At 37.2% G+C, this 23,741-nt stretch overlaps 2 protein-coding genes across 4 annotated transcripts; both read right to left on the bottom strand.

Annotated features, from left to right (window-relative positions):
- Positions 1-36: 36 nt before the first annotated feature.
- Positions 37-14,629, bottom strand: LOC120005270. 2 transcript variants are annotated; one of them, XM_038854815.1, is made up of 22 exons: positions 13,467-14,629; positions 11,598-11,713; positions 11,051-11,259; positions 10,796-10,915; positions 10,290-10,418; positions 10,073-10,198; positions 9,575-9,630; positions 9,168-9,267; positions 8,978-9,095; positions 8,535-8,744; positions 7,742-8,072; positions 6,119-6,212; positions 5,236-5,344; positions 4,743-5,014; positions 4,472-4,599; positions 3,884-4,118; positions 2,353-2,541; positions 1,926-2,041; positions 1,326-1,548; positions 977-1,219; positions 567-655; positions 37-468 (listed from the first exon to the last, which is right to left on the bottom strand). In XM_038854815.1, exons 1-22 carry the CDS (start codon positions 14,294-14,296, stop codon positions 321-323), a joined length of 4,191 nt encoding a protein of 1,396 aa, XP_038710743.1. In that variant the 5' UTR covers positions 14,297-14,629; the 3' UTR covers positions 37-320. The 2 variants fall into 2 exon arrangements, with proteins under 2 accessions (XP_038710743.1, XP_038710741.1); XM_038854813.1 differs by having other exon boundaries at positions 1,926-2,215; positions 13,467-14,628.
- Positions 14,630-15,478: 849 nt separating this feature from the next.
- LOC120005148 (RNA polymerase sigma factor sigC) lies at positions 15,479-19,835 on the bottom strand. 2 transcript variants are annotated; one of them, XM_038854624.1, is made up of 7 exons: positions 19,545-19,835; positions 18,847-19,004; positions 18,181-18,678; positions 17,863-18,093; positions 16,992-17,132; positions 16,687-16,887; positions 15,479-16,153 (listed from the first exon to the last, which is right to left on the bottom strand). In XM_038854624.1, exons 1-7 carry the CDS (start codon positions 19,636-19,638, stop codon positions 15,872-15,874), a joined length of 1,605 nt encoding a protein of 534 aa, XP_038710552.1. In that variant the 5' UTR covers positions 19,639-19,835; the 3' UTR covers positions 15,479-15,871. The 2 variants fall into 2 exon arrangements, with proteins under 2 accessions (XP_038710552.1, XP_038710553.1); XM_038854625.1 differs by having other exon boundaries at positions 19,484-19,622.
- Between the last annotated feature and the right edge of the window lie 3,906 nt (positions 19,836-23,741).

Here is a 23,741-nt window from a genome sequence, read left to right as displayed (position 1 = left end):
AGAAAATACCAGGTGTGGTGAATACATATGACCACATGTACAAAATGAAATCTCTAAACAAAGGGCATTCCCCCCTTTTTATATTTTATATTACACATAAAAGTTCTCGGATCAAAGAAACAAAACTGTGCTGCTACATGGCATTTGCATGAAATCAATGCCTCTTAATCTTAACTGTGTATTTTCATCATCTTTTTCCCACCTCGTATTTTTACTATGTCAACCGTTCTCTGGAACCCTCAAAAATATAAAAATAAAAACAAGAAATGGAAATAAAGAATTTTGTCAATGTGGGATTCAGCTGTGAATAGATATACTTATCATGACTGCCAGAACAGCTCATAATCGTTACTGTACAGTGAGCGGTCTTGAATCTCCAAATTTGCGACATGCCAGTTAATAAGTTGAGATTGCAACAATTTACACAAAACCAGTCCAGCTGGAAAGATCCACCATTCGCTTTCATCCCTGCACCGCAACCACCAGAGAGAGACGGTGCATAACCGTGTAAGTTAATGTCCTTCCAACATAACAAATAAAGATAACCGAAAGCTCAAGGGTCTCACATGCTAATATTCCATGGCTGAAAACTCGGAAATCTTTTACCCGATGAAGAACTAATATAGTGAATAAATCCACAGAGGAATGCCACAACCTGGTAAATGATCACAATAATTTATATGTTGAATGTATGGATTCAAAAGCCAGTAATACAGATAACAATTATTCCATTCAAGTAATCAACTGCATGACTTGTATGTGCATGTGTTATTTAGAACCTCATACTCTTGTCCCAGCCCCAGATTAATCTTCTTTCATGTGTACATATTCTATCAGCACAAATATACTATATAACTAATTATAAAAATATATTATATAACTAACCAATACATGTTCATCACATTAACACAGATGGGATAAGATTAACAATAACCACTCAATTGCACATCATAACAGAGAGGTATGGGCAACTTACAACATTAATGAAGGACGTAACATTCCACGACGCATAGACTCGTGCAAGGCCAGCAGAACGCCTGGGTCCATGACTGAATAGAGCATTGATTCCAGCAGGAAAGGGTAGAAGAATGCCGAGAGGTAAAATCAACAAAACCAGAACGACGTCTACCAAAGAAATTGAATATAACTGTAGTAAAGTAAGCAATACTAAGCTAAAATCTCCTAAAAGCAGCATTGAAATGACTAGGCCAACAAGATCCTGCAATAAGATTAAAAGATAAATTTAGTAAGAATGACACTTAGGGTTGTACTAAACTGCTAAGAAGATGAACAATAAACTCATATCAAGAGCATGCTGGTAATACCTGGTGGCCAACAGGTTTAGTATTATGAACAACAAAAGAGAGAAGATAAAATATGTCTCTCTTCTCTTCAAGCATCCTTAGACTGTTAGCATCTATAACGCTGCAATAACTTCTTCTTCCCCTCAGATAGTTTTCACTAGTTCTGGGTGCTTGGATTAAGAGGGGTTCGTCTGTCAAACTACCAGTACGATCAGATGGATTCTCTGTATGCATGTTCCTTACACTGTGACCAAAGGTGAGAAGGAACCAAGATTAAAAAAATACAACGTAAATCAATAAATATATTCCAACTCAAAATCCACAGATATTTGCATCAATGTCTACAGGTATAAAACTGAACATAAGCACACAAAGTTCTGCACTTCCTAAATGTGTAGAAATCTCATCAGCACAGCCACTGGTTACGACAAAAAAAGTGGAAAAAAATTACCCTCCCACACCCAATTTTACCCCCACTACATCCCAAGACTAATAAAGAAGAAAAAAAAAAAGTGATGGTGACTGCAAGAGGATTAGCCTGATGTGACAAAACCATGGCACAAGGAGAAGACTTGTTCCCACAAACAAACATAAAAATAAATTTAAAAAAAAATCGATTACCGTGGTGGTCCCTCAGCGTCTTTGGTGCCATCTATACTTTCAATTGATGTTAGGACGCTCTCATCTTCAACAGCGTACACCAAGAGTCCATACTGGTAATAACCACAAGCTGAAGCCTGAAACCAAGCAAGATTAACATGTACACCATGCATTCTCAATGCAGGATTCGCATGAGTTTCAAGCCATCTAAGGACAGGAAGAAATGTTACTCGTAGCCATCCACGACGAACTAGGCGCAATTGCGCATTCAAACCAGCCACTAGTCGGTACCAAGTAGTAGGTGGGACCAACTGCAAGCCCCAAAGAAACACTCAATTTATAAAATTGTACTTGAGTTGCAGGATGGAGGATTTTTAGACTAGTAAATTTCCTTTCATCCAGATAGATACATAAATTTTGACTTTCAATTCTTGGATATCAGACAAACCTGGCTCATAAGGCTAGTAAGAATATTATCGTTTTGAAGAGAGAAAGGAGCCATGTAACTTCCATCACCCCCAAATATTATAGGCATTGGAAATCTTTGACGGAGATGAGGAGGATGATCTGGTCTCTTTTCATCTCCACCAATGAAGAAGTCCACATAAGCAAGCATTAAATCAGAAGTTGCAGCGACCTACAGTGGCAGAGGATGTAATCTCAGGCTTGAAGACGGAGTAACATATACAGTAACTTATTAGTGCAAGTCATGTAAGTATAAACTACAATCACAAAATAATCTCCATCCCTGAGAAGCAATTCTCATATTATCTCAAAAAATGAAAAGGGCAGATAAAAGTATAGAAGAATCATACATGTGAATTCAGAAATTTCCAAGACGAGGCACTATCACTCAATAGAAATTTTTTGGGAAAATGCATCAAATGAAATTAGAGAGAGAACAAAATATCTAAACAACAATTAAATTTGAAAAAAAAAACATAGAGCCAAGACAGCAGACAATTTTTGGAGTAGCTGCAAATTTCAACAATCTCTGAAGGAAGATAATGGCTGTACTGGGGCTTGGACTTCCAGGAGACTGTGGACTGTGGAACCCTATCCACAAGTTTTGGAATAATGATGTTAATGTGAAAACTTCCTTTGGAAGATAATTTAAAGTGAATAGATGTTAGCTTTTAAAAAAGGAATCAGTTCATCATATCCTAGTCAAGGTCTACGAAATGTTCCTACGTTTTTCTCTCGACCTAATGGGTAGTGAATAGATGACTAGATGATAGCTTTGGAAAGACATGTCTATCATATCCTACTACAGCGTCTATGAAATATTCTATGTTTCTCTCTCGACCAAATGGGTAGTTCACGGGCCTCAGGACAAACTGTTTTTGGAGAGATTTGAGAAATGGCATTCTATTTATGTGAATAACATTAAGGGAAAAGAGCACGACTGATTCCTTCAGCAATTCGCAGGATATTTTGGAAGGAGATAAAACGCATGGGAAATGTTAAGTTAATTTGGAAAATATCAGACTATTAACTTATTAGCATGATGTTTGTAGTATCCTACAAGTTGTATACTCGACTTATATTTTCAATGCATTCACCTGGCACCATCTTGGTGCCTGTTCTTCAATATTCTCATTCTGAATTAGACCTAAATCTTTCACAATAAATGAGAAGTGACAAAAATCATTTAAAAAAACAATTGTAGTTGTGCAAAACCAATCGTATGAGAACTTCAGCTTTCAAACGCAGCATCCTAAAATGCATTAACACAATAATCTCAAACGGTCGAATCTCAAGAATAGAGTTTACTTCTACAATAGATTGGAAAATTGGATGACATAAATAGCTTTAACTTCTTTTGTAAATTAGAAGGGGTGAAAAGTGAACTATCAGGTAATAGTCCATTGTCCTTTGACTCCTTTCCCAATTTCAAAAACCAAAAAAAATTAGGCTCAGCAGAAAAAACAATGGCAATGAAAAAAGAGCAATAGATCAAACATTCATTTAGAACAAACCTTGATCCCTTCGTATAGAGCTCGTGAACGACAAGAACGTAAGCACGCATGGTCATACTCTGATCGAACAAATTCACGCAGTCGTTGCAATTGCAATCGCCGGCGCCACTGCTGCCATGACCATGCAAGTGGATATGCTAGAACACAAAGAATGCTGTGCATTGCACCTTCCCACCATTGATAAGCAGCTATGGCATTAATCTCCTCCACAAATGCACTGAATGCACCCTCATATCTGGTAGGTCACAGATTGAAGGGAAAAAAACTTTAATAACAGACTATCAAAATACATCCAAAAAGTCTTCACAAATTTTCAATAATGACTAATATAAACATCACAAGGGAACATGTAGCCCAATGGTAGTGTTGCGGGGGTGCATCCTAGAGGTCATACGTTCAATTCCTGGAAATAGTCACTCCACATATTATGTGGGATAAGGTCTGCGTACATCCTAGAGGTCATACGTTCAATTCCTGGAAATAGTCCCCGACCCCACCCACTTTTACTAGTATAAACATCGCTGATGGTGATAATGTATTGACAGCAAAAAGAAAAATAAAACTAAAGGTAATTAGATATTAACCCACACAATCTCCTTAACGTGTTCTGGATGAGTATGCGGAAGATGCCAAGGTTCGCTGAAAGTATTTGGGCCCATAAAATACATTCTATGAACATGGCTCTGGGACTCCTCAGCTCTATTTGTTTCTATAACCTGTAAAATGAACAGCACTTTACTAGCATCAAAACAGATAGAGAGAGAGAGAGAGAGAGAGAGAAGTATGAACCAAAAAAACCTAGCTACATGCGATGATTTCAAAAATATACGTGAGCAAAGGTTGAAAAGAATAACCAAACCTCATTCAGTGACTCAAGAAAAGGAAACGAGTGATCTATTTGAGAGCCATGTTGAGTGGGCGCTGGGCCAGGCAATTCATCAACCCCAACAAATTTCATTCGAGCAACACTAAGCACCAGTGCTAATAGGATGAGAAGACCTACAAGAAGAAGAACAAATAACCATGGCCCACCAAAGGTGTAGATCAACTCTTCAAGAGCTGTATAACAGTGTGGCATGTCATATCGGTCCGAAATGCATCTGTAAGGACAAGGTGTTTCAGCAACGCCGCCTGTTGACAAGGATCATGGGAGGATTTGCAGATTAATTTTTAATAACTGGCAAGTATTTGTTATATCACTATTCAAATTTTTTTGAGAATCAGCACAAAACTAGTAGCATCTTAGAAGCAAAAAAATAAGCATTCCTACCAACAAACAAGGCAAATCCATAAGAAAAGTAGTGTCTTTATCGTATAATATTAAATATAAGTAAACACTGCCCTAAAAGTACCTCGGACTGCTATGTAAATGGCACGATGAGGAAGCTCATTTGCAGGGCAAGAACGGCAAAGAGCTCTATCAGACCCACTAACATTCTTGTAAGTTCCAGCAGGGCATTCCTGAAGAATTTTAAACATCATAAAACAACCTCCTTTTTTCTAGTGCAAAAGAAGTTTTATTCAGGGCCAGCAAAGAGGTGAAACACAAAGGAGAAAGATATAATAAGAATTAAAAAGCCTGGAAAAAGAAAATACACTTAAATGTCCACCAGGCTAATTGTGTCTAGAAAGTTGTCACAGATTTTGGAAAGCAAAAACTTGCTAGATGTACAACTCTGATACCAAATTAGCTTCAAGAAGTGTGAAGGATATGTCTTTGCCAATTAGGATAACTATCATATTTCCCCCTATAAATTTTACAACCCAACATCAAATCCTATACCACAAACCGACCTTTTTCACCTAACAAGTCGCTGGGGAGTGAATGAATGATTCATGCAAGTGCAGAGATATACATGCAGACATGCATAACCCTGCCAAACACTTATGTAAGAATTTACTTACATTAGTCAATTGAACCAATACAAAAAATTGCAAACTAGGTATATATTTTCAGAGTCAATAATCAGCCGTGAAAATGAGATTTGTCTAACTTTTGACAGATTGACAGTAAATAACTACACTAGCTCAGGAAAATCATTCAAGTACTCAAAAAGGACTAGAGCAATGATAAATCAAATTTCATTTTGAATTAGAAAATAACTAATATTACGTGTTGGAGAATTTTTCACATGGTCAAATTGCCAAACGTCACAGAAATAAACTCAATGGAAAGCAAGCAAAACAAAAGGTGATTAAAGACATAGGAGATCAGCATGTTATAGAACAGCATACCTCACAAAAAATTCCACACAGCCCTTTTGGACAAGCTTTCCCAGTCACTGTTCCATTTTCTCCAGCACCACCCTCCTCTCCACCCAACCCTCCCCTAAAACAACAAATGGAAGCGTCAAAGAAAGAAACCAAAAAGACAAACAGAAAATACAAGACAATTTGGATACATTTTATTTTCCCAGCACAAGCCTATTAGGTTTTTTCCAAGATCTCAAAAGCCAAGAATGTGGAAAAGGAACAAAGTCTCTTTCAAAAAGCTGATTGCAAAAATTGAGATGCCTCAAGGGCTTATAGCTGTTATACAAGCAGTACATATGGAAACAAGATTAAAAAAGCTGTCAAGTCATTTATTCAGCCAACACAACATGTAACTTTAGTTATATACCCACACAATAGTTTAACAAAAGAAGAACAATATGACACACTAACCAATGAAATCCGGTAGAGTAGCGGTTACATAATAAAGATTCAACATCCATAACAGCTTAAGCTGTTAAGAAAGTGGTGTTTAACATGGCATCAAAGCATTTGGCTAGCGCATGGTCCTGGGTTCAGAACTCGCAAGTACCAATTAAAAATTAAAGATTTACACATGTTGGACTCCCTAGTTAAGGGTATTTTCTACCCTAAAAGCACTTAAATGTTACTCCCTAAATTAATATTTTTCTGGCATAATGGCATTACAATCTCTTGGTGTCTTCTTTTTTCCAGAACAGGCGCATACTTGAGCAGCCTATAATGACCATAATATATAACCTTCAAAACAAGACAGCAAATATAGAGGAACACAAACATGCAACCATGTGACATGTGTCCACATTTGAATTCTATAGTTATTTTTCCCATAAAATTTATTTTCTACCACAAGAGGTGTCAATATATTTTAAGAATCAATTGCAAAGAGTACAAAAGATAGGTTCATGTAAAAAAGAAGAGTGAATCTTAAATGAAGCTGGGGGAAAAACTGGGTAATAGAATGTCCAGTGCTTCTGTGAAGTACGTGTGAACACACCTCTAAAAGTGCTCCTCTTGGGGAAGGGATGGGAAATAGCAGTAAACTTATTCTGTTCCTGCTCTTCCCCAAACTCTTCTCCTATACTTCATGAAATAAAGTGATACATTCTACCTGTTAGAGAATTCATTTTCCATTCAAAAATTGAAAATATTAAATACTTTTATCCTCAGCTAAGGTACAATTCATATCATCAATGCCCCTGCTTCAAGAAAACAGCTAGGATCTTCATAATTTATCAAATCAAAATCCTCCAAATTTTTAACTGATCCTTTTTCCCTCGCCTAAGGCTCTAAGAATTTCGTAACTCCCCAAAAGGCCAAACTGTGGGTGTGGGCGTGGGGGAAGAGCGCACTAAAAAAAAAACTAGCCAAAGTGCTTAGTAACTTAGTACACATATCAACAAAGCTATAGAGATGGCTATTAACCTTCATCACAAGACGAGCAGCATATAAACTTCGATTGAAGGCACAATTTCTTAAAAGCAATTTTAAATTTCAAGAAGATAAAATTAGAAAAACAATAAGGGGACATTGAGAGTGTAGAGAAAAATAAATAAGGGTCAGCCTAGAAAATTAAATAAAACAAATTAATTCAGGATAAATACAAACCCAGTATGAATGCTTCCTCTCATGCTAGCAATGGGCTGGTACACATCTCCAGTAGGAATGTCAGACCAATGAAAGTGAACCCGTCCACCACCTCCTCCACCAGCTCCATTGAGACTACCATTCCCCCCAATGCTCGAGAGAATGGAAGACTCACCGACATCCAATGTCCGCAAAAACAGTAAAATAGTTCCACCAGAACCACCTCCAGGTCCTCCACTCAGACCATTAATATTTTCTTTATTCCCAGGAGTATCTCCATAACCTTCCCCATCAGCTTCCACTGAACCTTCAACAGACAAACTTGACAACGGATGCTCCATTGACCCTATCACTGCTCAGACAGATGCCAAGCATATGAAGAATGGATTTATAAATATCAGCTGAGATCAAATAAATTAACAAAGGGATATCCAATATTCAAACACACACATAAGCAACTAAAAGAAGATATCAGGTAGCTTGACTAACAATGCAATCTTTCGCTAAAACAACTATTACACGGATTGGCACATTACCTGGGGTCTGACAAGGACAAAAATGTATTAGTTACTTTCAGAGAACATAGAAATTGTGTGGGTTCCTTTTTTAAAGCAGCAAAAAAGAAATGAACTTTATTAGAAAGCACGAGGGGGTGCCATCCAAAAAAAGAATACTTCTTCCCTTACAAGCAAGCTATCTAAATCATTAACAACTCCACAAGACTGATAATAAAAAGAATGGCCCTAAGATGTCCTCATCGCTATCCTCCTGCATATATAAAATCTAAAGTAGTTTTCTGAAATGGTATGCTCACCTATAATACCACCACCGGCAGTTGAACCGGCTGAACTCTCATTCCCACTACCACTACCAAGTTCACAAGGCAACGCTGCATTTCCATATGCAACACCACCTTCAATGCAAGTACCATTGTAACATCCAGGACCACCTTTGCCACCATGGCCACCACCACTTCCAATACCATTGACAAGAGTAGTACCTCTACCCACACCACCAGTACAGCCTGTAAAAAACATAACTATGTAACACAAGCAGTCTAGTCATCTCTTCAGTTGAAAATAAGAAAAGAGAAGAATTTTCCAGTCCATCAATGATACGCTAGATTGTGTCCTACATCTGTGAGTATAGGTACACGTGGGCGTGCGTGAGGGAGGGGGGGGGGATTCAGTAGAAGGAAGCATAACTTAAACATTACTTTCACCGAGTAATGTGAACAGCACAATAAAGAGAACTCACCCATCCCAGATGCACTTATGGTTCCAGAAGATTGCACGAATATAGTTCTTGCTCGATGGAAATGAACAACAGATCCTTTTATGAGGCCTCCAATAGAGATATCCTCAACTCGGCAGATCTGAAGTAAATTGACACAATTGTTAATGAGCAAAACAAAGTAAATACGTAGAAATTTGGTTTGATATAATACCTGAAGAGTAAATGAAAGAGATGAATTCACATTGCAATCTTCGGGAGGATGAAGTAGTTCAACAGGGCAATCTTGCGGTTCACAATGGAGCTTCGGGGTACTACCAGCAAAAGGTTTCAAAAGAACTTAAGTAATATTTACAAGAATTTAGGTAAGCAAACAATTCTCGTGCACACGGCTCCCGCAATGGGCGGGGTCGGGGACATACAGGATATGTACGCAGACCTTACCCCCACATAATATGTGGAGAGGTTGTTTTCAGGAATTAATCATGTGACCTTTAAGTTGCACCCCTGCAACTCTACCACTGTGCCACATGTTTGCCTGTAATATGTAAAAGGATGTGCCATTCAAAAATATATTTAGAAAATCCAAATGAATGATTTTGTAAGCAAGAAAATACTTACACAGCATCAGTTGTTGCATTCTCTAGGGGACCCCGCAAAGCAGATCCAAGTCCGACCTTCCAACAAAACATAAGCAATGTCAATTTGGATTGATGGCTGCATATATAATCCTTCAGAACATACATAATTCATCTACCTTTAATCCAGAGAAATTAGTATGTGGTAACAATATTTTCCAATTTTTGACACGCAGCATCATTTCTCTTTGCATTGCATGTTACTACATGATAAGTCAGTCAGTCGATATATCAATCAATGTACTTGCTTTTATTTTAGCACACAACAGTATAGATGGTAGTATATCAGGTTTCACTTGAGGCTCTGTCCATCCTCACAGGACAGGTTTAGGCATATGTCAGATGGATAAACTACAAAATGCAATCTCCTGCTTCTCATTGTTTGAAAGCAAAAAATCCACCAAATAGTAAACAAAACAAATCACAAACCATCAAATGCGACAAAAAAAAAAAAAAAAACAAAAACAAAATAAAGGCTTACATGAATGCTGTAAAATAAGGACAAAACCAGGCGTTGAGCTCCAATCTGATCCCCAGGCCCAGACAAATTCAATAAGCCTTGCCCGTGAACTCCCAGATTCGTACTAGAACGTATGACAGATGATTTCTGCTTAAGAAGAAGTTGGCAAGGAATGCATAAGCGCATCAGGAAGTACATATTATGAAAAAATAACAGAAACATGGCAGGTGAGTTGTACCTTGAGAACAACCAAATTACTGGCCTCGAGCATGGAAGTTGCAACAGTTGCATCTCCACCACCGTCAATGAGCATTTTGGAATTCCACATCAAGAAAATTTTTACCGACATGCGAAGAGCGCCATAAACCTGTAGTGTAATAATCAAGTAACATGCACATGCCCCTATCATGCCATGACTGACAAGTGTATAAATTGTGCCATAGAAGTGAAAATACCTCCAACAATCTAGGAAACCAAGCAAGTATGCAGTATTTCTCATTCCGAAAAAAAAAAAAAAATAATTTCAAAACAAGTAATAGCAATGTACTAAATTTGATTTAATATCTTAAATAATAATTTTTAAAGAAAAAAGATACTGGAAGGTTAAGGAAAAAGTGTTTTTAAGCACGTTGGCAAAAGATGTCTAAGAGTTACAAACACATAAGAAACAGATCAAATTATATAGGCATTCAGACATCATATCATAAACCATAATCAATGGGTGAAAAAGCAATTGTCACCAACCTTGATCGTGGAGTCACTCATTAAAAGTTCTTCTGCCAGTACTTCAAACTCTGATGAAGCATAATGAGCCAGCCCAAAGCTCAATACGCCACCACCTAACAGGCTTATTTGCCCTTGAACCTAAATGTAGCATAAGGAATCATTACAGAATTATTAAGCGAGTATCAATATTTTAAACACACTTAGAGAGAGAGAGAGAGAGAGAGAGAGAGAGAGAGAGAGAGACACTAGGACATAAATTAGAATTTTGTTAACCTGGACACGACTCCAGAGCAGGGGGACAGAAGCCCTGGCACAATTTCGAATGTATACATTTGTCCAAAGGGGCTGATTAGGAAACTCTAAAAGTAGTGTCTCTGTGTCTGTTGACTTATTCTGATTGCTAACAGTAAGGCTCCGAGGTACAGCATCATAAAACGTTCCCGCACCACCAGCATTTTCTGGACAGCCTAAACTATTTCCCCCTGTAAATAAGTCGATAAAGCTTGCATTAGTTCAGTATTTCATAATTGACAACCACGTTCAAAAAACATTCAAAGAACTAAGTTATTAAAAATAGAAAAAAAATTCAAAAACCTTCTGAAACCCCCAAAAGGACTGACCTACAATATAATCAAACATGCCAACCTCCAGTAGAAAGTAACAGAACCCTCCCCACCCTCAATTATACTATTGAGAAAGCACCAAGAAGGTATTACCCAAGTGCAGGATCATATAAGAGAAGAACTTCATGCATTGAGAAGTATGATCTTTCCAAGAAGTAATGGAATCCAACACGAAAAGAGAAGATAATGAGTCTCACCATGGGCAAAAATCTGCAGCTCATCACGCCGACTGAACACATGTAGTGAAACTCTTCCACCACCACCTCCTCCAAAACCATTACCGCCACAGGCACTTATCCTGCCACTTCCACTCCTGTTCTTCACAGAGAGACAGATTGAGGACATATAACCTTGTACTTAGGGAAGTGCACCAGAACATACAACTCGGGACAAAAATAAGCACAATAAACCCACAGTTTTTCAAACACATGGAAATAAGGATAACAACTGTATAGATATATTTTCATAGAGAGAGAAAAAATTGAAAAAGCAGGGTTCATTCTTTTTCATAAATAAAACATAAACAAGAGGAAGAAACAGCACATACGGGAGGACAAAGAAAAAAAAATCCATGATGTGCAAACAAGCACACGTAACATCCCTAGCATAGCAGACATTGTCACATGGTAACTAAGAAGGAAATCATTAATTTCGTTAGTTTTTTTTTTTTCCTGTTTTGAATGCAATAACCTTTGGTAGAAGGTGAAAACAATCATAATTTATAAGAAGAGAATCTCATGGAAACAAGATTAGATCCCAAACGGCCAAACCTCTTTGCCACTTACAGTTTTTGAAACATGACAATGAATCTACGGTACAACCAAACTCATAGACTCCAGTAAACATTTGTCTCCAAAACCATTACATTAGACATTTCGATTTCCCCATCAACATAAACACAATGACATGTGATGGGACTAGAACAAGAAGAGTATCGCTTAGTTATATCAATGTGACTAAACATATTTAAGGCAGAGCATCTAGTATAAGAACATGGAAAAAAGAATTTCCCATCGTTATGGATTTAAAATAGCATTGGCCCTAGAACATATCACTGAATGCTATCAGCAATGTATGAGCTTACACGATCCAGAATGAACTCACTTAGATGCATGTTGCATGAATGAAAAGTCAGTGCATGAGATTATATTAGGAGTTAGTTCAAAGTTCAAAACATTAAGACATTGTGCATTCCAAGAAACTAGAGTGACTAAAACTAAAATAAAGTATATGAAAGGTTAACTTAGCAAAAGTACAAAAAAGTGAAAAACTATAGTACTTTGGAGAAAATGGATGGCCAAGAGATAAGTAAGACTAGGATTATTTTGGGTCAACAATTCTAATTAATTGGGATGTTAAAGGATGAATCATCTAACAACGATGATGTTACTAGTACATTCTTCCAATTCTGAATTAGTTAGTTCAATGCTTAGCCTAATTAAATTTCATAAGGAAGAAGCAAATCCAGTATAACAACCCCTATGTATAAATGGAAAAGAAGAAAAAGGAAAGCAATAAGGCTAGAGATAAAAGAATGTCAGTACTGGAGGAATAAGCAGACAATGACACTGAAATAAGCAATTTGTAAGCTGAGAACTTTCACCCTATAAACAATAATACAATTCCGTTACTGAAATTATTGTGGCACAATGATGATCCTGACAACAAAAAAGGTAAACTCATTCAACAAAAGGGCAGAAGAGAAGTCATACAAGACAATTCAGTTCATTGACTTCCATGACCTTTCTCTAGCTGCTATCCTATAATTGTTTCCTCTTCCACGATCAAATAAAAGCACGTTTGGATATATCCATTTTTCTGTTTCACAAATCCTGGAGTAGAAATTCCCGGTTCCATAGTTTTTCTACACTTCGCCATCCCATATTGATGATTGTTCACATTTTTGTTTCTGAAAATTCTCTTAATAACCAAAAGAAAGCAATATAATTCGTCTACAGGAGAACTACGAAACCCCAGGAAACAACAGTTATGTAACCCCACTTAAGATCCTAACACAAACAAAAGACATTGAAACAAAAATCAAGATCGAAGACTCGAGAAATTACATTTTTTGGGCCGTAATGAAGATACTACCACCAGAGCCACCGCCACCCTGGTTACCACCATCGCCCCCATCAGCCAAAACGTAGCCATCCACCACCAAATATCCTTCAATCACCATCATGACCTTCCCACCGCCTCCCCCTCCATAGTCCACTTCCTTACTGGTGCTTCCTCCCCTGCTTCCATAGCTACAGGGTTTATCCAGCGTTGACCATGAGTACGGATCCCCTCCCCACACATCCTCCGGCAGCTTGCTCTTATCAGCAAGGCAAGCAGCGCCCCTACCACCATGGCCCCCGCCCGCCCCATCAATCCCACGAGGAGTTCCACTTGTTTGGGGTGGCGGATTTCCCGCCGTTCCTGTAGTGTTCAGGGCGGAACCATTGAGAAAACTCGCGTTGCAAGCAACCAGCTCAAAAGCTCCTGTCACAATCGAAGAATTGGCACCTAAGGTAAAGTTTCCAGTAATATTAACCGTTATTGAACACCCCGTAATGGGACAATGGAATCTCACGCCAGGGAGGATATAAAAATTGCCCTTCCCTGCTATGTACACGTCGCGGGTGAGTTTCAAATCGGAAACTATTTGACAAGTAGAGTCCAGGGAGCCAACGCCGCCAAGATCATCCACGCAAGACACAGACGGCCCATGAGGCGGTGGTGGTGGCGGGGCCGGGGGCGAGTAGTCCTGGTGAAATAGATTGGAATCTAAATCGATTATCGAGAAATCATGGTTTGTGTAAGCGAAAAGGAGGCTAGAGTTAAAGATTAGGGTTACGAAGGTGATGCAGATGTAAGAGAAATCGATAGTGAAAGACTGAAACCGAGCCATTCACTGGCATTAGAATGGATGGCCAAAATTCGGTTCTGAAGTAGATTGCAACCGGAGATACGCCGATGGAATAGACATTAAAACAGCCATGAAGAAGAGAATAGCGGTATATCTATCTGTCTACGTAAATCTTCAACAAAACAGAGGAAGAGCATTGAAAACCCTAGAGATGGCTTCTCTGCAAATACACTCCGAACTTTGAAAGAAGAGGGGTTAGGAACAAATCAGAGAAAAGGAGGAGAGAGCGCGCTTTATAATGGATTAAATTGATTCAAGGCGGCTCGGAGTATTGTCCACACCCGATTGGCTTGAACCTCCACAACGGCTCTTTTTCTCGAAGCTCTGTAACGCTGGCCCAATCATTCCTAGTCATATTCTGGACTTGGCCGTGCACGATAAAGAAAATTTTCATGACCCACGGCCTTTCGTGCGCGTGTAAAACACTCACTAGATCGAACGGACAAGAAAATGAGCCGAAATCTGTCGGGCAAAATAAATAAGAGCACTGAATTTGTTTCCTCTTTGAAACTAGTTTCTCAATTTCTGTTTGGATGAGCTGTAATTATTATCAATTGCGCCAAAATCAAAATTTCTAAAAGCCACAAACAAATAAACAATTAACTCCTCTGCAGGTGAGCAAGTTTATTATCGGAGCTAACGTGACAGCGAAAGCACATAACACGTGTAGTAAAGTGGTGCAGACTGGTGACATTTCTCTGCCTTCAGCCCTTCCTTACAAAGCAGTTGTACTTGTTCCTGATAAAAATAAAAAATAAAAGAACAAAAAAAAAAAACAGTAGTACTTGTTTGGGCTCTATTGGGCCAGCGTCCCAAGAACGCAATCCTCTTGATTCGGAAAAGGCCAGCCCAACAGAAGAACAAAGTGGACATGGGCGGGGATTTTACTTTCTAGTTTCTGGAAATTTGGGCTGCTCCTCTGGCCCAATTTGACTTCAGTCAATTCACAATACTTTTCATGTTTCATGACTCCTTTTCAAGACTGACTTTACAAAAAACTTCCTAAGAACACAAAAAGCCTCAATTTTATACACCCGAGCCACCAATTGAAGTGTTAAGAATTACGTGTATCACCCTGATGATCAGGTTCAAATCTACCCTCCCTCGTTTCAAAAAAAAAAGAGCCCGAATTTTATAAAAATGTGATCTGATACCATAAAAATGTTCAGGCAAGTGACTGATTTGTACATCTCTTATTATTCTCTTACAAAAACAGTAGAATACAACATATGGGCAACCTCAAAAGTTCATCTTCAACAAAAACTTTCTACAATCATGCCAATGTCGTTTGCCACAAGCCACTCTACATGCAAATAATTCTTCGTCCACTCCTCAAGAAGGGAGATGAAAACAAGCACATTGAACACTGTTATTGTTATAAGAAGAGGAGCAATGCTTGACGCAATCCGTTTCAAGAACAGGTATTCCGGACGCTAAGATTGGTTGTGCCAACTCCAGAAGCAGCAGGACAAGCACCGCCGGACTCTAAACTCATCAAGGCAAACCTTTCTAATTCCGAACAGAGGAAACATGGTCTTTCTCTGATCAAATCAGCATCTATAAATCCAAATAATAGCTCATGTTTTTACAGGTTTCTTCATCCCGTAATTTTTCCATTGCTTTCTTCTCTATTTGCCTTATCCACTCTCTGCTTACATGGAAAATCTTCCCAATCTCTCCGAGTGACTTTGGTTGGTTGTCATTAAGACCAAATCTTAAAACCAACACTTGTCTTTCTCTTGAATCCAAACACTTCAACAGGACATGAACATCTTTCTTCATGTGTTCCGCCATGACAATTTCTCCTGGACTCTTCATTGATCTATCAGGTACTATTTCCTACATCATCACATTGCCAATATATTTAGAATCACCATGACAGTGAATGATAAGTTTCATATGAAATCGTGTGCCCAGATACCAGAACTACTTCTTTTGATGATGAAATGGGAGGGTATGAGTATGGTGACATGCAAAATGCAAGGCATAAAGTAAAAAATTATATGCATATACAAACGAAACATTTTCATCGACTTAGACAGTAAATTCGCTGACATACGATAATTTTCTATATAACTGAGAACACTGAACCAAACCAATTTCTTCAGAAAATGAATATAAAACTAGTAGCGTGTTTGTGTGTGTCAGCATGTGTATAATAAGCATTGGCTTTAACCAGCACAATGTTGTTCTCTATGATACTATCTGGCAGAAGAATTTAAGCGATTGGAATTAGAAAAAATTGTACCAGAACCACAGTTGTTGTTTCAAGAGTCCAAAATAAAGCAGCACATTGGTGTAAACGATCATGGGTAAGCACTGAAAAGGGGAAAGATATGAGAAATAAAGAGGGAGAGAGAACTCTATCATACCGTGTATTTTGAACCATGAAAATCTCCTTTCTTATGATCAACTGAACCAACAACCCTCAGGCACTGGGTAGCAGCTCTAATGTTAGCCAAAGAAAGACCGGTGTGCTTTGCAATTTCAATATCGTCTGCGTGTCTCCCATGGCTGTTTTTGAGGAATTTCCGAGCTAACTGTATCTGATTTATTTTGCCGTTTAAAGCATACTAGAAAAGAAAGATGAACAGGAAAATAGGACAAGTATCAAGCTCCACCTTAGCTGAAATATTATATAACAAAAAAACTACCTCACAAAGATGGAAGAACATACAGGAATTTGGATCCCTCTGGAATACTGTGCCACCATCCTTGACATGTATTTTCTTACCCAATATTGAACATAGGTTGAGAATTTGCACCCCCTTTTGTGATCAAACCTTTCAGCACCTTGTAGAACACCCAAATATCCTGCCTTTACAGAGATGCATACACCAAACTACTTCAATAACAAGAAAATTTTGAAAAAGAGGAAAGTCAAATGAAATATAATACCATATATTTTTCACTTTCTTGCAGGAAAAAAGAAAAGAAATAAACTTTTTGCAATGTTGAACCATAAGATGTTTACTTAAGAAATTAATTTTGGCAATAATCTTGTGCATTGTTCAGCACTCTGCTTCGTCATTGCAAAAGGAAGGATATAATTTAAATTGCAACAGTAATTATTTATGCCCATTTTCACCTAGATTAAACATAATTAAAAAAAAAATGTAAACAACACTTGTGCACAAGGCTCTCTCAGTGGGCGGGGTTGGAGATAATCAGAACATGCGCAAAGCCGCAAACCTTACCCTACATAATATGTGGAGAAACTATTTCCCATAATTGAACTTGTGACCTTTAGGTTTCACCCGTTCAACTCTATCACTGGACCACATGCTCTCCTGTATAGATTTTAACGTAATATCTTCCCAAAAACTGAATCACAAATTATTCACACAAAAAAAAAATGATACCGGATGTCATATATTTTACATATAATAAAATCAAAGCAAAACACTTAAAAGAACCACATCCTTTCTATATGGCAACACAACTTTAAAAGCATTTTATCGATAGGTATCAGGAAATAATATTAAAAGAGAACGGGAGAAGCCATTGAACAGAGCACAATCAAATATATTTAAATAAATAGGACAAACCTGAAGCAGATCTTCCACAGCTATTCCCTTGCCCCTGTAGTGCCTTGCCAGGTATAGAATTAAACCCCGAGTACTCCTAAAAAGCTCATCCCTACAATACCAACCAAAACGCAGATCCTGCTGCAGCACTTTCTCATCCACTCCAGCTGCCTCTGCCCAGCAACTTAAGCTGGATACTCTTCCAGTCTGTTCCTCCAACCTCATTCTGATTCTCTCCAATTCCGCAACCAACTGCAACAACATAGTATGAAACTGTAAAGGATATTCTTAAATGTGAAGATAAAAATATCTATTTGGCATAATAGAAGTTTAATGTACCTTAACTCCCTTGGACAGTTCAGCTTCGTTCCTTGCGATCATCGATCTTCTAGTCTTGGACTTTGATGTTCTTCTCAGGGAGGAAGTACTAGACCATTGAATATCCTTTTGGATGGTTTCTGAGGGCAATGACCGACTATAACCTTTAGTAGCATTCACCAATGCCCTTTTCCTTCTCAATTTTCTTTGTCCCTTTTTTCCAGAACTAACCGTATGTTCACCATTGTCATTACGATTTATGCTGTTCGTGTTGTACTCAATGATAGGTTCAGTGTGAACATCAGACAAGTCAAAAATATTAGAAGTTTCTAGGGTTCTAGATAGACACGTATCAAATAATTTCAGAGCACCGAGCCTTCCTAGCTGTAAAAGTATATCCTTTTCCAACCTAAGCGCATCTGAATCAGCAACTGTCTTCTCCAAAATTTCAAGGTTGTCCAGTAACAAATTAAAACGTGGACCCTTTTCCTCCCTTGAGCTTGTGGATGGAGTACTATCCTGGACAGGAAATTTTGCATCACAATCATTACATTACAACACCGAAAGACCTCTTTGCTAATATTCATCTTAGATTAACAACTAGATCTTAGGTTGCTGGTAAACACACACGTGACAGAAAATTTTAATATTAATGAAGTGTTGATAATAAAAAAACACAATGCTGACCTTCATTTCCTCCATTTCATTATCCTCTCTGTCCAAGGTTTGTTGAGTAGTTGATGCATATGCTCTCAACGAATCTTTGTGGGTAACTTCACTCTCCTCAGAAATTACGGACACAAAAGACAACCTCGCCGGGTTGGAAGAAGTCTCCCAGCCTCTCACTGTACCATTTAAAACTCACAAACTTAGTGTTACACATGGTAGATAAAAGGACAGTGTGAGCATATGCCAATATGTGCTCAATTGTGGATATGGTTCACTAATAATTATGGTAACAAAGCAGAATGGACTTTCCATTTTAGCCTCATATACATAGCCTCATATACACAATGTAACATATCTGGCCTAATCATAGAGTGAATGGATGAAGAACTTGAAAAACTTTGCCTTCTAGAGTTATTAAATATTGGTACAGAACCATAACTCTGCAAACAATAAATCATTTATCAGTTACAGTTGATCAAATTAGCCGAAGCTGCAGATAAACTAAATAATTACGAACTCTACAAGTTCTACATGAACGATTACTTTCCAGTAAAAATTGTCGTGGAAAATCTAAGGTAATGAAGTCATTCAAACGATTCGATTACGAAGACCCAGGTCAGAATATATGATTTACATGACATAGAAGCCAAATTACCTCAAAACCAAGGAATTCACTCATGTTCAACTAACAGGCCTGTAGATCGAATGGAACTCACCAAGAGACAGAGAGAGCCTGGAAGGTGGATTGTTGAGGGAGTGGGATTGAATAGGAAAACCCCACTTGAGATTTAGCCTAAAACCCAATCCCATGCTGTTCTTCTCCTCCTTGAACCGTAAATTTTAGAGATGCAGAGTCCATGGATTCCTCATAGAGTTGCAGAGTTTAACAACATCAGCAGCTACAGATTAATTCAATTCAAGATAGTTGGTACGTTAACTCTCGACCACTGGTTCTTCATCTCCAGCATGAATCAGCAAATTCTCACCATTGGAATGATTCAATTTTAAACAGAAAAGGAAAATTTAAAAAAAAATAAAAAATACTTCTTTACCGGCATAAAATATCTGAACGGAGTTCTGGTCCTACTGGGCCAAAAAATAGAACCAGAGTTAAGGGAGTTAAGAGCAATTGCAATGGGAACAATTTGATGGGCCAATAAAAATCAAGACTGGGTTCCATCTCTATTACATAAAAAGTCAAATTAAACACATCTCGCAACATAACCACATCAGCAAAATACAAATTCCTATATATTTTTCCTTTCCACCCAACATGGAGGCCAACAAATTCTCATTCCCTCCATATTGTCCACAATAAAACTACACCAAAACACAATTTTCCAATACAACCACACCAACAAAACACGTCTCCCAATACAGCCACATCAGCAAAACACAAAACTCAATACAACCACATTAGAGCATCCACAATGGGATGATTTTGAAGTACTTGATATGATACTTTCTTGATAAGTTAAGTGCTAGATGTTCACAATGGATATAATGGAGTGTATTTTAAGTACTTGAAATGTTACTTTTTTGATAAGTATAGCGCTACATGCACATAATGGGTGAAAAATGACGCTTGAAAATTTAGTTGTGGAAAAATGATACTTGAGAGTTGGAGTATGTATATAGTTGATGAATAGTGAAGAGAGAGATAATAAAAAGGAAGAAAGAGGTGATAAAAAGGAAGAGAGATATGATAAAAAGGAAGAAAGAGAAGATGAAAAGGAAGAGAGAGATATGAAAAGGAAGAGAGAGAAAATAGAGAAAGTGAGTATGGAGTGTTGGAATGTATGAAGTGTTGATGAATAGTGTATATTGTGAGATTTAATCATCCAATTAAATTGTGCCACGTAGGATAAAGGAGGAGAGAGAGAATAATTTTGAAGTGCTTGATATTTCAAGCATCACTGTGGATGCTCTTAGCAAAACATAAAACCCCATACATATTTGTTGGCCCAGATAAAATAACACAATTACAAATGCTCTAAGGGATGACCCGCTGAATCTGGTCTCGTACTCGTGATCACTATATCAAATCGGGCCAATATTTTAAGAGGCCAATCTTGATTGATATGGGTCTGATGGGCTACCTGTCAGGCCCAATAATTGCGGACCCTGAACCCCAAATATTTCCTTTTTGGGATCTCCTTACAGTGGAAACTGGGCCGGCACTCGCTATATTACATTATTATTACAACAGAAAGGCCCACTTTAATTTAGCTAGTCAGCTCTAAAGCCCAAAACTAACAGACTCACTTCACAATAAATTACTTGGTTCTTTTTTTAAGCACAAGGAATTACTTTTGGCTATAAAATTATCGCATATGTTTATATTTAAAAAAATTGTTGAGACAAAATGTCACACATGAGAAAATAAAGTGTTTTATAAATAAAATTTAATCACCATCAATTGTAGAGGACCTTTTTAGAGACAAAATTGTGCCAATCTTGAGGTCCTTAGTGGACAATATCTCTACAAATTATTTGGATTGAATTTTCTTTTAAAAAAAATAGACCCCATATTTACTTAGCATTTAGAACAATGAATAATGGTCACAACTAACAACCTCATTTAATATGTTAGGTCAGGCATTGAAGAAATATAACATTGCTTGAAGAAAGCATTCCTTGATGTTTAGTTAAAGTTGCAATTATGGGCAAAGATAAATTTTGGTATCTAAACATAATCCCAAAAATGTTTTTGATTGTCTATTTTAGAAAACATGAGAAGTATGAAATCAATTAAAAATAATTTGAGAATAAAAAAAATTATTTTTCTATAAAAATAGAAAATTCAGGGAATAGAGAACAAAGAAAACACAAAACAAACCAAATGAATATTTTATAATTTCATATTATGAAACGGAATTTGTGCTTCACATCACTTAAGTGAAGAGATAATTATGAGCAGTTAACGTAGAGCATTGTTAGATGATGACATTTGCCAAACAAATAGACCTTAAGCAAAAGGGACACATGAAAATTAGCAAGCTACCAAACATGATTTCGTGGCATTAAACCAGAAAATTACACATGATGACATTTATAATGTTTTGTTGATAAGTGTTTTTTGACTTGGACAACCAATCAAACACAAGCTAGGTTTGGTAAAATAATTATTTGAGATAGATGTGGGATTGATAGGTTACACTTTTTGGAAAATATTTGAGTAATTCAACTTGTATTATTTAGAGATTTATTCGCCATTGAGAAAATCTTGTGACCTTTTCATCCTAATCCAAAACTTCACCATCATTGATATTTAAAAAAAAAAAAATTCTTTTGATAAAGGGTAAAAATCTCGAATTATATGTTATCCATCCATACAAAACAACATCAAAAAGAAAAGAAAAGAAAGAGTATTGGATTATGGGATTATGGTAGGGCATTTGATACTAACTCATATTTTAAGAGATATATATATATCTTTTGAGAGTGAGTCAATTAAAATATTCAATCATTTATTCCATGTAAATAATTTTATATATATAATATACTATTAAATCATTTATTCCACATGTCAGCTACTGAGACGACTGATGCAGCGACCTCCATGAATCTTGCAAGAACAAGGAAGAGGGCAGTCATTCGTGGCGAGGGGACACTCCAACGCTCAAATCAGTGTCAAACTCAGGGAGTTTTAATAATTTTAGAGTGAATCAGAGCATAGGGCTCACCATTTGGCCCGCGGGCCTAGGATTGGCCCCAGCCCGGCCCGGCCCGAAAGTAGACCGGGCCTAGGCTCCATTTTTTGGGCCGGGCCCGGCCCGAAGCCCGATACCTCGGGCCAATTTTGGCCCGACCCAAGCCCGACATTATTTATTTTTATATGTATATATTTACATATATATATATATATATATACACACACACATATGCAGACAGTGCATGCACTGTCTGCATATATATACATACATATATATATACGTAATATATATGTATATATAATATATAATATATATGTGTATGTATATATATATTATTGCAATGTATGTGTATATATATTATACACCCCAAAACCCTAAACCCCAAAACTCTGAAGGCCCTAAACCCTAAACCCTTAACCCTAAACCCTAAATGCCCTAAACCCTAAATATCTTAAATCCTAAACCCTAAACCTAAGCACTAACCCTAAAGCCATAATATGACCATCTACTCATAAATGTTGATAAAATCTTAAAATCCTAAGATTTTATAAAATAAGTATAAAATTAAACTATTTAAAACTATAGATGTGTATAATATAAAATTTAAAATCAATACTCATTAAGTAAAACTAAAATTATTTAATTGTGTTAAAAATATAACAGGTGGTATGTAAAGATAATAATTTAATTAGTTGACAAGTATAACATGAAAGTGGCTTTGGCTTGTTGGTTAGTTCATTGTGTCTTGGTACCTTGGCAAAACCTCAACCTCCTTTATATAGGAGTTGACAAGGTGAGGTGATGACCTCTTCCTTATTACGATGTTTCATGGAAGCTAAACGTACATTTATCTTTCTCCATTCCACGAGTAGAGGCGGGACCAACATTGGATATTAGGGGACGAGACTGTGTGCGGGGGTTTGGGGGCAGCGTCTGTTTTTTTGTTCTATATATATATATATCACTTGTCCACATTAAGATAAAAGTCAATGCTAGTGTTATTAGTATATACACCACACACACCAAGTTATACCTTATCACAACCACCATTTTCTCTGCAATACCACAATCTCATGCATTGCTAATTTAAAATTTTTTGTCTACCTTATCAAATGACTCTCTTTATGATTAATCTTCTATTGGGCTAATGTAGACAGGTATCATCATCATTAGTTGGATCATCTTTTAGGCTTACTTGTTCAATTGGGTCTTCATTTTATTAATGTATTATCCTATGCCCATATTATGTAACATTTT

The sequence above is a fragment of the Tripterygium wilfordii genome, chromosome 9 (genome assembly GCF_013401445.1).
Source record: "Tripterygium wilfordii isolate XIE 37 chromosome 9, ASM1340144v1, whole genome shotgun sequence".
In the NCBI taxonomy this organism is placed as follows: domain Eukaryota; kingdom Viridiplantae; phylum Streptophyta; class Magnoliopsida; order Celastrales; family Celastraceae; genus Tripterygium; species Tripterygium wilfordii.
Note: the sequence above shows the minus strand (reverse complement) of the source record. Positions and strands in the feature narration are given on the sequence as shown.